The 14,787-nt window shown below is 38.8% G+C and overlaps 1 protein-coding gene across 1 annotated transcript; it reads right to left on the bottom strand.

The window, feature by feature from the left end:
- Nucleotides 1-221: 221 nt before the first annotated feature.
- Nucleotides 222-1,688, bottom strand: LOC308131108 (SCAN domain-containing protein 3-like). Its single transcript, XM_080497711.1, has 2 exons — nucleotides 1,032-1,688; nucleotides 222-916 (listed from the first exon to the last, which is right to left on the bottom strand). Exons 1-2 carry the CDS (start codon nucleotides 1,683-1,685, stop codon nucleotides 368-370), a joined length of 1,203 nt encoding a protein of 400 aa, XP_080353837.1. The 5' UTR covers nucleotides 1,686-1,688; the 3' UTR covers nucleotides 222-367.
- Between the last annotated feature and the right edge of the window lie 13,099 nt (nucleotides 1,689-14,787).

The following is a 14,787-nucleotide window of genomic DNA, read 5'->3' as shown; positions in this document are numbered from 1 at the left end:
ATCAGCATCGGTGGGCCTCCTCTGTGTTATTTTCACAATGTTATTGCCGCAATATTACTTATTCTCCACTGACCAGCCTCTAAATCAGGGGTACTCAAATACAAATCTTCAAGGGCCACAAAGATATTTTTCAGTGACTCAAAGGTCCATTTATTGAGGTCGGTACTGTACTGAAATATTCAAAAGATGTCCTTTTTATTCAAAACAATAACAACTGCAGTTAAATAAAATATAATTTCCATTTTGACTAAATTAAAATAAATATTTGAATAAAACAAGAAATGACACCTGTCATGGGACCAAAAAAAAGGAGTCAAAGTGTAACGAAAAACTATTTTACATCCTTCCTGTCAGTATGAAACACTGCTTAATGGGAGAAATGGCATCTTGTGTCTTTTGCCAGTTTTTGGAACTTTGGCTCAAATGGTGTGATGGCCAGGCGGACACACTGTTGCAAGTGTTCATTGGTAAGTGCACTGCGGTACTGGTTCTTCACCACATTCATTGTTGAGAACGCAGATTCGCAGCAGTAGGTTGATGCGAACATCGTCAGAATGTGAAGTGCCATCTTCTGCAGCAGAGGGAAACTAGCTGCAGTTACCATCTTCGTCCAGAAGGTGATAACGTCACACTGAGTCTCTTTCAGTGCAATGTTTTCCTGCAGGTCAATTAGCTCACTTTGCAGTGAAGCAGCTGTGGCCCATGGAAAGATTTGTTGTGCTTCTGAAGTGAACTCTCTCAGATTTCTGACCAAAAATGGATTGTCAATGCAAAGAAGGACTTGTTTTCCCAATATGAAGTCATCAAAGCGTGTCTTGAAGTTTTCAATCAGCTTCTCCACAAATTGAACATGTTGCTGATGAGCTGCTTTGTCTTTGGTCTGTTCCAACAGTTTGGGGAAATGAAGCAATTCCTCCTATAGGTAAAAATGAAAAAGGTACAATCAATTAAAAAAAGGGCATGAAGTTTAAAAAAAAGAAAAGAAGTAAAACCCAGATAATGTGTGTGGTAGAAAATGTTAAACAGCCTACCTGTAGGTCACTCTTGAAGACTTCCAGTTTCCTTTGGAAAGCCCGCACTGCTGAGATCAGGTCACACACTGTGTTGTTCTTCCCTTGGAGCTTCAGATTTAGGTTCTTCAGGTGAGATGTTATGTCAGTCAAAAATGCCACAGCTTCCATCTTTTCTGGATTTTGCAGGAAGTCTGTGAACAGTTTTGCTTTAGCACTCTTTTGCTCTGCCATAAACACTTGTAGTTCATTCCTGATGGCCCAAAAACGCTCCAGGACCTTGCCTTTGCTCAGCCATCTGACGTTGTTGTGCAGGAGCAAATCATCAAAGGCAGCATTGACCTCTGTCAGGAACGAGCGCAGCAAACGATGCTGCAGTGCAGATGATGCTCTCAAGAAGTTTATGAGTTTCATCATTGTCACCATGATTTCAGAGTAGATTTCCCCAAGACTTGCACAAAGGACGGACTGGTGAATTATGCAGTGATAAGATATCAGGTGAGGGTGGAGAACTTTCAGCCGCTGAACCAGTCCTTTCTCTCTGCCCATCATAGATGGAGCTCCATCAGTAGCAACTGACACAACTTTCTTCACATCAATTTCTTTTTCATTCAGCATTTGCAGTATTGCCTTGTAAATGTCTTCACCTCTTGTCTGTCCACAGAGGTTTACCATGCCCAACACATCTTCAACAAACTCCCTTCTTGACTCATCATAATATCTCACGAAGACCATCAACTGTGCATTATCAGTGGTATCAGTGGATTCATCCACAGCTAGGGAAATGCACTCTGCATTTTTTATTCCATCACACAGCTGCTTAACTAGATCACCTGCCAGTACTTCAGTACGTCTGCTTGCTGTGGAATCTGAGAGGGGGACTTGCTTAATTTTAGCTTTAATTTCTTCTTTTTGTTTGCCTTCAAACATTGTGTCCATCACTTCAGTCATGCATTCTCTTAATATTTCTGCATCTGAGAATGGCTTCTTGTGTTTGCCCAAAATCCAAGCCACTCTAAGTGAGGCTTCTGTTGCTTTTTGTTGTTGTGTCATAGATGTGACAAGAATCCTGCTTGCAGCTTGATATGATGATTTTAGCGCATTTATTTTTGTTGTTCTTACCTCTGAATTTTGAGGATATGTTTCTTCAAAATGTGTGTGCTTTGCCTCATAATGCCGTTTCAAATTGGAAATCTTCATCACAGCGATAGTCTCCTGGCATATTAAGCACATGGGTCTTGTGCTGGTTGGAGGGAGAATGAATGCAAATTTTTCCGTCCATTCTTCTTTGAATTGGCGATTTTCACTGTCCACCTTTCTTTTGGCAGAGAACTTGGAACACGCCATTTTCATGCAATCTTTTTTTTGTTTTTTCCTCTGTGCGCAATCTAGGCTCCTTCTCTGGCAAAGTGGCAATATGAGGACGCCTTCAAAAACGAAAGTGAAACTTAAAAATGCGCTCGCAGCGCCACCCAGTAGAAGGCTGTGTATGTATCGTTGGCATGGAGACAAGTCCCGATATACACGTGTTGACCCAACCAAAACACGTACTGAAGGAATAACAGTTCGGGGGCCACAAATAGGTGGCCGGCGGGCCGGATGCGGCCCGGAGGCCGCCTATTGAGTACCGCTAATTTAGAGTCTAAATTAATCTTTTCGTCCGCTCCAGCTTTGCATTGGCCCTCTGTGTGCCTTAACGTGACGCATTGTGCGTGCGCAACAAATGTTCTCGAAGCCATCATCGCTCTAATTAAACCCAACAACCAAATTAAAAAGGACTTGGCTCATGTGAGACTTCAGCTTTAACTTTATTTAGCCCTGAACAAGCTGTAGTCACACAGCTGGAAATGAGCTTTGGAGGATCTGATTAGTTTTGTTGCATTAGAAAACTGGGTGCCACATTAATGTGCATCAAAGTGTTTGTTCACAGTCTTTGTAGCCCTGCAGGCATTAGTGCTGTGATCATGTTGCATCATTGTTTCCCTGTATAAAACTGCTCCTGCAACAGTAGTCCAGTGAGAAAATAAATGCTTTTCTTGGATTGGAGACTTGTACACTGACACAAGTCTTCTGAGGATGTTGCATGGAATTATATTCCAAAAATATGCTATTGTATTTTCTCTATACAAGCAAAACATGTTTTCATAATGTGTTCTGAAGTTATTAATAGACTCTTTGTCTGTAGTTGAGGAAACTATGAGTGTAGTAACTTTTTGAATAAACTTTAAATAGTGTACCTGTGGACATTTAGATCCATTTGTTTGCTAGAGATGAATATAATGCACTCTTGATTAGGCTCAGTTCTTCTTCTCTCTGACATACAGTAACTCGTCAACAAATGTCCAGCAGTTTAAAAAAAAAAAAGCAGTTGATTTGCTTGGTAGGAGGTCTGAGCTCAAGATGACACACTCCATTGCTCACACTTGCAATATTGCTCCTTGTGTGGAGGGGGACTCTCTGAGACGGTATGATTAATGATCACAGGCAAGTTACAATCTTGCTTCAATAGGTCTATGAACTGCTGCGGTGTCCCTGCCAAACCCTCAAAACAAAAATGCCATGATTTAATTAAGTACTTGAGCAAATATGTACATCAGTATAGCTACTGCGGTGCAATTCCATATAGTGGTACTTTTGTGTATAGTGGTACTTTTGTGTTAGAAAAATATTGTAGTCCTATTTACTCTTCTCTAAAACTACTTGAAGAAATAATTACTTTTGCATTTCATTGTCAAAGGCAGGCATTTGATCAACTTTGACTTCAACATTTATATACTTCAAGCACATTTATTTGAACAACAATCAAGTATAAGGAAATTAAACAAGGCAAATTGCAAATAGAAGCTGATGTAGAGCAGGTTCACACACACACACACACACACACACACACACACACACACACACACACACACACACACACACACACACACACACACACACACACACACACACACACATACACACACACACACACACACACACACACACACACACACACACACACACACACACACACACACACACACATCAAAGTTGCAACATAAATTAGAATAGTATAAATTTCACTTATTTATGAGATTAATTCTCCATAAAAATATATGTTTAAAAGTACAATTATCCGAAAAACTATTTGATTACAGTAACATTTTTAATACTTTTACCATGTTTGACTTGTGACAGTACAGTGTTTTTGGTTACAAAGTATTCAGAGAATATCAAAATACATCAGTATCAACATTTTAAGCTTTAATGGCACATTAAAAAAATTTCTCAGCTCTGAAATTTAACTTTCTTCACATGACTTGGACAACTTGGCAAATAAACTATCACAGCTTTACCTTGTGCTTCCTGCATGCATGTTTTTTATCGAGCCATTTGAGCAGTCTATCTCGGGAAAGTGACTTTACAATCCTCACTACTGTTTGAGCTGTACTACAATGCTCTTTACCACCATGCTATCGTCATAAACCACCATGAGGAAATAAATGCAAGTGTAAACTCAAAAGGAATCAAGAGAGTTAGAATTTTGATAAATGAAATTTGCCAGGCCAGAATTTTAGATTTATCATTTTGCCAAAAAAAAGAAAGAAAGCAATAAAGGCGAGCTTTACCATTGATATATGTTTGTAAGTATAGTGTCATTAATTTCAATTGTTATTACTACCCCCACCCACCCCCAAACCGCAACAACAGCAAACAGAATAACTTAAAAACTCAGGTAATGGTGGTCTGAGAAAAGCAAGCATCAGACTGGAGACAAGTTAAAATGATAGGAGTGTGTGGTGGTGCTGAAATGTTCCTGTGTTTCCTCCCAAGATGAGGTCAGGTGACCTATTGATATGTGTGGTATTCATGTAATACTTGCACTGTTGTTTATCTGGCACTGCAGAGAAACCTAATTTCTTTTGCTTTCCTAGTGATAAATTATGTTTATAGGAATATGTGGAGCGAATCTATTATCTGGCTATTTTCAATTCAATACAGAAAAAGGAGGGAAAATTGACCTGGCGTCTTTTCAGGTGCAATAATCACTGAGTGGTTCTTAATAGAATACAAACAAAACATAGGTGCTCACACTCTCAAGTATACAAACAGTGTGAGAGATATTACATTAATTCTCCACTGAGGTTTTTGCAAATCTGAACTCCAAATCAGTGGAATACACAGCTCAGAAAACAACAATTTGCTTTGCATTCAAAAATCCAAATAAGGTCAGAAGACAGCCAGAAATTGGAGACTAACACAATGCAGCTGCTAACTCAACTCTCGGACAATATGGAATGCTTGGACATGCAAGAGCGCGTATGTTTTAACCTGCTGTTGTTTATCACATTGGTGGAGAGCAGCGCACATTGGAAGAGGCTTAATAGAAAACTCATAAATCTGTCATTGTGCACACAAGCTCCTTGTAGAGTTTTACATGTTGTGAAAAACTTTTTTTTTCTAATGTTGGAATTGAAAAAGGAGGGCATACAAACTCAATCTGCACAGTCAAATTGATGGCAAACCCCCTCATCGGGCCAACCACTGAACAGATGGTATTACAATATGAGGACAGCACTATTAACAGATCCATCCATTTTGTGCCTGTGTTGGGAACACAGCACATCGCGGTGTAGGGGCTTCACTGAGCCAAAACCGTCAGATGGTCATTCCACCTTTCCATGTGAAGAGGGAGATGGCCTTTGCAGAAATGACAGCAGACACTGATATTGTCTCTGTACCGGATTCGCCAAGTGGCATCTTGTCACTTTACTTATTTGTGTTGTGCTTTGATTGTCATTGAGAAAATGAGAAGTCGAAACTTCACTCAGTAGTGGGAATATTGTGGGGCAGCAAATATTCTCCATACATACATTGAAGGCCTGTGTGACAGTTTTGCAGAAATGTCCAATGAAATGCTTCATTCAGGTATTGGAAGAATTGCCTGTCGACTCAAAACAAGTGTAGAGTTTCTAATAAACATTTGCATGCCATGCAATTAGTGTATGTGAGGTACATCCACAGCTTGTGGAGGTTGTTGAGTCATTAAGGTGGTGGGCTCTGTGGACTGGTGGTGGGCAATTCCAACTGTTCTCCATTAAAATTATCTTCTTCTGCTGGAACAGTTTACATCATAATAATTGAGAGGTGGGATTTATGAATGTAGAGACAAAGTGCAACAGATCAATTATGCAAAAAAAACAAATAAAAATACAGCAAAGCATTGTGTGATTATATAAAACCCTGAATGAATTTTCATTAAATGGTTAAACCATAGAATGGCAGAAAGAGTGACATTGCTGGATAATTGCTGTGATTCACATTTTTCCCTTGTGTGCTTGCCTAAAAGCCAAATCTAACAGTATACCCCATAAATTGAATGTTGACATCTTAATGATAGTTGGCATTTACAGCACTTACAGCCTTACTTCAATACCGCTGCTGGGTTTTTCTGCCATTCAGAGTGAAACTACATAACATACAGCAAATCGCTACAGTGTGCAGTTGAAAAAAAAAAAAAAGCCACCTGTCTTGTGGCATAGCTAATTTAGCATAAAGACCTCAAACAAGGTGACACAGCTTCTCCTGTTCCATCTAAAGCTAATAAAATATGTCTACCAGCACTATAAACAAGCAGCATTGCTTTTGTTTCCCAATACAGAGCCCGGGAAGCTTGTCCCCCTTGCTCTTCTTAAGATAAATTATGTACATGTATTGACACACAAGACTCAGCCGCAAGCTAATGGAATAAATAACATGCAGGCTTATGCAATTATAATCTTTACAAATAAAATGGCATTGTTGCGTGCTCCGATCCTCATGGCCCTTCAGGAATTTCTCACCATGACCACTGGGAAGGAAACACAACCTTCTCAATATTCAGCACCTGTTTCAAAAAGCCTCCAGTCCAAAATGATTAACTCGTGCTTCAAAAACTCTGAGAATGACGGGATAGTGTCCTGAAGGTGGAGGAAGCCTCATATGAACAGAGTCAGGCATGGTTTAGAGAAACGTGTCTTTACTGCTGTTTTGTTGTATTACAGAATGGAAAGAGGTGAAAGGTGAACGCTTCAGGTTTCCCACTGCAAAAAGAGGGGATATTGAAAGCTACCTGAAGTGTGTCTGACATCACTCCATTGATGAAAGTTAAGACCTTGACTTATTCCATGTAAAGCAAATGTGCATGGATGTATTGTGACTATTCTTATTTCTTCTTCTCTGTGACTCGACTCATTTCTTCCAGCACTCTATTGATGTGTGTGATAATGAGCTTGTTTGTATCTTTTCTGAAGTCTGACAGCAGCAATAAAGCAACCAGTGCTGGAGGCAGCCATCTTGCTTGTTTGATGTGGTCAATTGAATGCTATAAACAGGAAAATGTGGTCTTCCCAACTCGTCATTGTTTTAGGATCTGGCTGCATAAACACTGCTTCTCATACTGAGCTGCCAATCTCATTGTTTGTTTTCCTATTTGAATCACTTCATGGGCAACAACTCGGGCAACACTGGTTATTTATCTGAATAATATTGCTCCCATATGCACAGAAGGTTGTCTGTCAAAAACACATAAAGATTAAAATGACCATAAACTTCATATCAAACACCCAGAACATAACCATTATATCAAACTGGATTACAGCTGCACAACTTCAGAAAGAGACAAGCTAAACAAGTACAACTGAAAACCAAAGCCTTGGCACACATGCGACATTCCCTCTCATCTACTGCAATGTAGGTAGATCTTTAGATATTGCTTGGTGGTGACATTTGCAGGAACATTTCGATAAGCTGATAAATGAAAACCTAAAGGTTTAACCTGTAATGTAGCTTGTTGGTTGTCTTTATATATATTCACACTTTCATTCACTGAGCAGAAATGTTAGGTAGAGTTGGATGAATATCTAAATTTAACTGTCGAAGGATATTTCTCATACTGAACTTTCGGCAGTATTGATCATTGCCTTGGAGAATAGAGCTGATGACGCATAGTCCTTTTTGTTCAGGTTTTCTTGCTGCTGCTGCTCAATCTGAAGGTGCACTAAATGCTGCATTTATGGGCTTCTGAGCAGGACACAAACTGGCTGCTGCACACATCGGGCCAAATGATAAGCACTCACCAGTGGAGCCATTAGCATCAAATACTTTTAGTCTGCCTCTCTCTCTCTCGCTACCTTACTCAGCTCCACATAACAGCCACCCTTTGCAAGCACCATGCATGCATTTTAGTGCCGTAAATTACACAACACAATTCTGGAATGCCATTTGGATGTAACACAAACTAATTGAACTATTATGAAATAAACCATGCAGTGACAATCAATAAAGTTTTAAGAGGTCTGTTACTTGTCATTCAAACAGCTGGAAAGCTGCTGTCTGTCTTCAGTCTGCTTTCTTCGATTCAGCATTAACATTGTTCAAGAAGCATTGCATTACTTCTGAAATTGACTTATATGGGGGTATTATTGTAGTAAAACTATGTGGCTATGTGTATGGAGAATTGTCTGTCTGTACCTCAATCTGTTGGTCTGAAGTCATAGTTGTCAATGTGTAAAATAATTGGTCAATGTGAACCTGAATCTGAAAAGTCTATGCATTCAAATACAAGTGCTGAAAATACAGACAACTCACCAGTTACGAGTCACGCAGTTTCACGACTGGCTGTTTTTTTTTACACGTGACTTTTGCTACACTTCTATTGTCTGAAGGATTAGACGCTGTAAAGCCTAGTTGTTGCTACCCTGAACTGAGGCTCACAGGCTCCTTCATTCTGCCCTGCACCTCAGTAGTTAACGATTGCCAGCCATCAGGTGGCACAATGCCCCAGGGGTTGGTAATCTTGGTCCTCGGGGGCCGCATTCCCACATGTTTTCAATGTGCCCTCACATCAACACAGGTGACAGCAATTACTGGCTCATTATCAAGCTTTCTGCAGATATATCATGATAACTCAGTTGCGTTTGAGCAGGGAAACATTGAAAACATGCAGGATTGTGGCCCTCCAGGACCAGGAATGCCCACCCCTGCCCGAGGCTCATTGAGCATATGCGACATTGGGGACGGGGTGCACAAAGTTTCACGGATTAAAGGTTTAATTAGTAACAATCATAGTCATACTTTTTCATCATCCAGTAATAATCAATTTTACAAAACGTTGGACACTGTTTGATCAAATATCATCAAGACTTTCTGAATTTACTCTGTTGTAAAAAGGATAAGTGATACAAAGTGAAGGAACGATTTGGTAAAAATCAAGACAGAAAGTTTCCCACCCATTTGATTTAAGGTGCTGATGGGAATTTCAATAGATATTAGATATTGCCTACCTGGTAGGTATATGTGGTCGAGCAGTGAGAAAGCTAGACATGTGCACATTTATGATTTATTTTAACAGTTCAGTGCTTTTCCGTTACAATTAATGAAAACCAAAACACCAAATTCTGCAATTTGAAAATGGCTTGTACAACCTACTGTTTCAAAGGAAAGGCTGACAGAGGGAAAAAAAGTAAATCGAATCAAACAATGCCTTAATATATAATGAATTCTGAAACTCGAGGAATCCATTACTTTTCAGCAAACTGAGTGAAAGAACACAGTGTCCATGTGATACAACGTGGTTAAAGACACAACTGTATATGAAAGGTTGAGTGAGGTAAATTGTAAAGGCTTGTTTTGGGGTATAAGTTTGATTCAGGGGATAATTTTTCTTCAGAGAAATGATTAAAATTTTATAATCATAGACCTTGCAGAAAATGTCTGCTCTGCGGTCTTTGTTGAATTATTTGTCCCTATTCGCCCCATTTTAAGTATTTTATACAATTCACTTACAAAACTGTTTTGTTTGAGGCACCATGAACTGTGGGGATATAAAGTAAATTGTGAGGAGACTGGACTTTGGGAAAAACGGCCAAGAACCTCAGTCGTCCTTGCTGAAATGCAAAACTGTGACAAGGCGCGTTTGGATGAGGTAAACGGGTAGATCGCCTTTGCCTGATTTATCCAAGTGTGTTCTGAAAATCCTCACACCTCGTGCTCTGAGCAGACACTTGAGCTGTGCAGGTAATTATGGGAAAGCTACAACATGAGTAGGAACTTGGAAAATGTCCACAGACCACAAGTGTGAGTCTTGGGATGGAGCCAGAAATCCCATTTAGTTCAATCAGTGGCGTCTTTGGACCATCTGTATTGTATTACTGTCCATCTTTTGTTAAAAAAAAAATTGCTTCAGTGTCTTGTATTGGGCAGAACTGAAACTAATACAGCAAGTCACCCTTGATTTTTGCTGATGGTGTTGAAGAATGCTGACACGACAGACCATTGTTGCACCTATTGTCTAATTCCCACTGCTTCCAACACATTTTTAAAGTATCAGTTTGACAGAAACCTAGTTAAAAAGCAGCATCTGTTACAGCCACATTACAAACCTGACTCTGCTTATTAGCCCTGGTGCAGTTTCACCAGGCGTTGGTCTTGTCCCAGGATGCTATTGTGGGATATTTATTTGCCTGTGGCATTTGCCCCGTTCTAAATACTAAATAAATTTTTCAGGACACGTCGGTGATACCACCAGCATCTACAAAATGTCAGACAACTTCATTAACCCTGTACCATCTCCCCATGGAGCTACTTTAACTACCATCAAACAGAGCTGAATTCTCATCACTGCTCCATTGCAGAGTCTTTGTAGAATATTTACAGAAGGTGGGCTTTGGTGTAATATTCTTTGGAGTGCTGAAAGGAGGGGATTCAGCTTTTCTGTCTCCATAATAGAATTATATTATTTCCTTGTTCAAATAATGAAGGGTAACGCACTTCAGGCAAAGAATCCTCTGAATACAAAATCCATTCTCTGTCGTCACAATGCCAGTGAGATGAATTTAAAAGCAAAAATGCAGAAACCCCAAAACAAAGTCTGGATAGAGTGTAACCTGGTAGTACAAATAATAACTGGATAATATGTGATCCTTTCTGGTCATTTTCTAAACATCCTTTCTAAACTTATGACTCCATCCTTGGAAATGTGGCTTCCTGTTGGACTGCTCCCTGACTAATCTGGAAGAGACTTACAAGATGTTTATGCATTAGTGTTATCATTTCTGTTCCTCTCAGAGGACTGCTTGACTGTTCATGGTCATGGTTTATTAACAGTATGTGGTGAATGGCAGAAGACAGGCTTTGCAAGTGTCTCATTACCAAATGCAGTCAAGCTGGAACTAAAACTAATTGGTGTGAGATCCTTGTTTGCTGTACAATCAAAAGACTAATACATCCTTGCAATGTAAAGAGTTTCATGGCAGGGACAATTATCACCTTGTGCCGCCATGTTTTAAACTCAGGTGATTCAATGGCATGATATTTTTTTTTTTTTTTTTTTTGGGGGGGGGGGGGTCCTCAAATGAAAGATTGTACCCTTTGCTGTTCTAAATAAATAACTAAAACAAAACATATCCATCTTCTATCTCTTGTTAACCAATTCAGGGTTCAGTGCTGATCATGGGGTACATAGAGAGAAAAATAATACATAATGTAAACAACACACAGAAGGCCTCAAGTTCAGCAACAAACCAGGAACTCCTCACAAGAAGATGTTGCAATGGCCATATCCTGAGATAGAATATCAGGACAGTGGGTTCCTTTTCAGACAAAACAATACATAATGAAGCTTTTTACTACTTGGATGTGTGGATACAATCACAGTTTTATGATATTATGTGGAAGATCTATTCTGATACCTACAAACCTGAAATTGCATTTGAGCTCACCAATAAGTATAAACCTCCACATGCAACTTACAATAAACAGTCAAATGAATATTGCTACCAATGATACAGTATCTATGCATCCATTGTATCTTTGCTGCAATATATTCTTTGTGACACCAGGCTGGTGCTGAGGTTTTCTAGTATATAGTGTACAATAAGCAACATAAACAATAAATGTACCCTGTAAAGCATCACCTCTGGAGACAGTGTCTAGTATAAAGGTGATTAAGGTGACAAGGTGATTTATTGATTTGTTTTACCCTGGATCTCTCAGATATTGGATTATTCTTCACCTGCTTCTCTACTTTTGTGACACGATGACACAAGGACTGACAAGAATTGCTTTAACAAAGCCCTTGAATCTCTCTGCGTGCGAGTGGATTCATTTTACACAAAAATACAAACGTGGTACATTTTAATGCCACAGGTCAAGTGCACTTAACCTACCCTTTTGACTACACATAATATTAACAATTTCCTCTGAAAGAAAGCTGTTTTATCTGTGTTGTTTGAAATAACAAAACAGATGATTCTGCTCCTATAGCATGGTTTTGTGTTTATTTATAAGAGAACTTACAGCAGGGACAGAGAGATAAACAAAGAATAAAATATATTTATCAGGTGACCTTTGATGTGACCTGAAATGAACTAAAGCGGTCAAACAAGTACAAACAGAAACAAAATAAAAGAGTTTTCATATTATTCCAAAAAGACTTCTGGAAGTAAGTGCTCTCTGCAGAGCCAACAGGTCTTTCCAATGATCCAAGGGTAACAATACATGATTGTTACTGTCATGACAGAAGTACAAATCCTTCATCAAGTTCCCACAGCTCTGTTTGTTTTGTACAAAAGCTGCTCTCAGCAAATGCCATGTTTCACACCGGTGTAAAGTTTTTTTTTTGTGTTCAGACTCGTGGTTCAGTTCATAACCTTCAACATGACTGTTTGTGTGTTGGAGTTTTTTCTTCCTGCAAGTTTTTTAAAGAAGTAGTGATGAAAAGGGCTGAAGTGGAGCCTCAAGCAAATACGAGAAAAAAGAGCTGTACATCATCTTTAATTGTCTCTCTTATTTAGGATGTGAGGTTTGTGTGCATATAATTCCAGCCCTCAAAAAGGTTTATTCAGGATGTGTGCATACATCCCAGGCCCTGTTAAAGCATACTAACCAGCAGGACACAGAGAGATAGCAGCTGTTCCAATGTATTTTATCCAGAACTAAAGGATCAAGTAACTTTCGTAAGTGCATTAGCAATGCATAGCAGTAGCAGTGACGTCTTGCATTATAATGCATTGCCAGCACTACTAATTTACTACTTGCTAATTGTTTAGTGCAAACTGTTCCCATGTACCAAATATAAGCACAGATCATAGCAAGACACAACTAAACAAAAACACATTATTTTGTAGTCTCTTTTTGTTGTTGATGCAATTCATTTTTATTCAAAATGTGTCTTAATTAAAATCCAGTTTTTACATTTTGTTGAGAGGCCTACACTTTTTTCCCCCCACTGGTTAAATTCCTCTTTTTTTCTTGAGTCACAGTGACAGAGTGAAGTACCATAAGTTCATAATAGCTATTTTCTTACTTTCTGGATGATGTGAGGTTCCATTTGAAAAACTTGCTTTCACCATTGTTCCATTTTCAACGTGACGATCAGAGAAGGGAGGCGCCTCATTCTCAGCCCACCCGTGTGAGATTAAAAGATGCTGAATCCCATATCCAGACAAATTTTCTGGGCAAAAATCCTGTTGGAAGACACTCATTCCCCAGAGTGGTGGGGTGTTATGAACCTCACCTTTTGATAAGCTATCATGAGCTGTCTCTGCTCTCAGTCGGTACATATCCACCCCGCTGTCTCACTCCTGCTTTTTAGATTCACTGCCTCTGCAAGAGAAGGCAGCCGCAATGCTCCCCTCGACTCACTCTGCTTTCAGAGGTGGTTCGTTCTTCCGGAAATCTATTCAACATCCTCCTGAAACTAGAAAATATCAAGCTCAACCTTTCAAACAAAGTAAACAGCTGGTTTAGCGGTTTTGAAAACATTTGACAACTTTCTATTACAAATATTCAAAGACATAAAACAAAACAAAAGACAACTCTATGAAGCCAACCCTTTTGTCAGTGTTTTCATTAATTTGTCAAAATCTCCTTTGTATCATCAATCATTTTCAAGTGAAATGTGATAATTGCCTTGTCATCTTTAAATCAAGTTTCACAAGTTCTTACCTACTAGCGTGAGGCAATACTGTCTTGATTCAGGAACACAGATGGTTATGAGTGAATGGAATCTTTGTCACAAAGAAAAAATTGCTTGAAGATGTTTCTGACCAATTAAAAAAAACGTTTTTCCTGCTTTCAGTACACTGACTTTGGCACCAACTCTAATAACTGAAAGGTTGTAGGATGACATGCATCCATCTGTTAAACCCACTTTCCACAACTTAAAGTCACTAGTCTATCAAAGCGTGAACAAAAAGAGACAATCCCACACATCTCGGATGAATTTATGATCAGTCAATTAGCTAAATGAAAAAAGGAGGCCAAAGTAATGGAAAGTACAAATTGAAAGTGTTTTTCCAGTGATTTTTAATGTAAAACTCTTGTGTTATTACTTATTCTGTATAACGTAAAGGTTTAGATGGCTATGCAGTGATTGATGCCACATAATAAAAAAGAAAAACTAGACTGAAGTGAAATTGAAAGTGATGACCTCAGCTGTTGTGTCAAACACATAAGAAAGTGGCTACAGTCAAAATGAGATGCTTAATAAAACTGAAATGATCAAAACAAAATTTTACCTTATGATGTAAGTAAAATTGTGGGAAAGAGTCACTCCCACAAGTCAAAATTGCATTACCAGTATTTGTGCAAGAATTCACTAAACAGCTTAAATGAACTCGTAAAAATAATAATAATTTAAAAAAAATTAAATTTTAAAAAATTGCCAAATGTTTAGGCTGTTTTTGATGTGGACTTAATTAAATGTCTACTGTGGCACAGTGGACTTCATCCAAAGATGTAATATGTTTACTTG

The sequence above is a fragment of the Blennius ocellaris genome (genome assembly GCF_963422515.1).
Source record: "Blennius ocellaris genome assembly, chromosome: 6".
NCBI lineage: Eukaryota > Metazoa > Chordata > Actinopteri > Blenniiformes > Blenniidae > Blennius > Blennius ocellaris.
The sequence above is the reverse complement of the archived record's forward strand: the minus strand, read 5'-3'. Positions and strand labels throughout refer to the sequence as shown.

Coding starts and splice junctions, on each gene's coding strand:
- LOC308131108 (XM_080497711.1), bottom strand. CDS start 1,685: ATGGTAAACCTCTGTGGACAGACAAGAGGTGAAGACATTTACAAGGCA. Junction 917..1,031: donor TCTTCAAGAGTGACCTACAG/GTAGGCTGTTTA, acceptor TTTTACCTATAG/GAGGAATTGCTTCATTTCCC.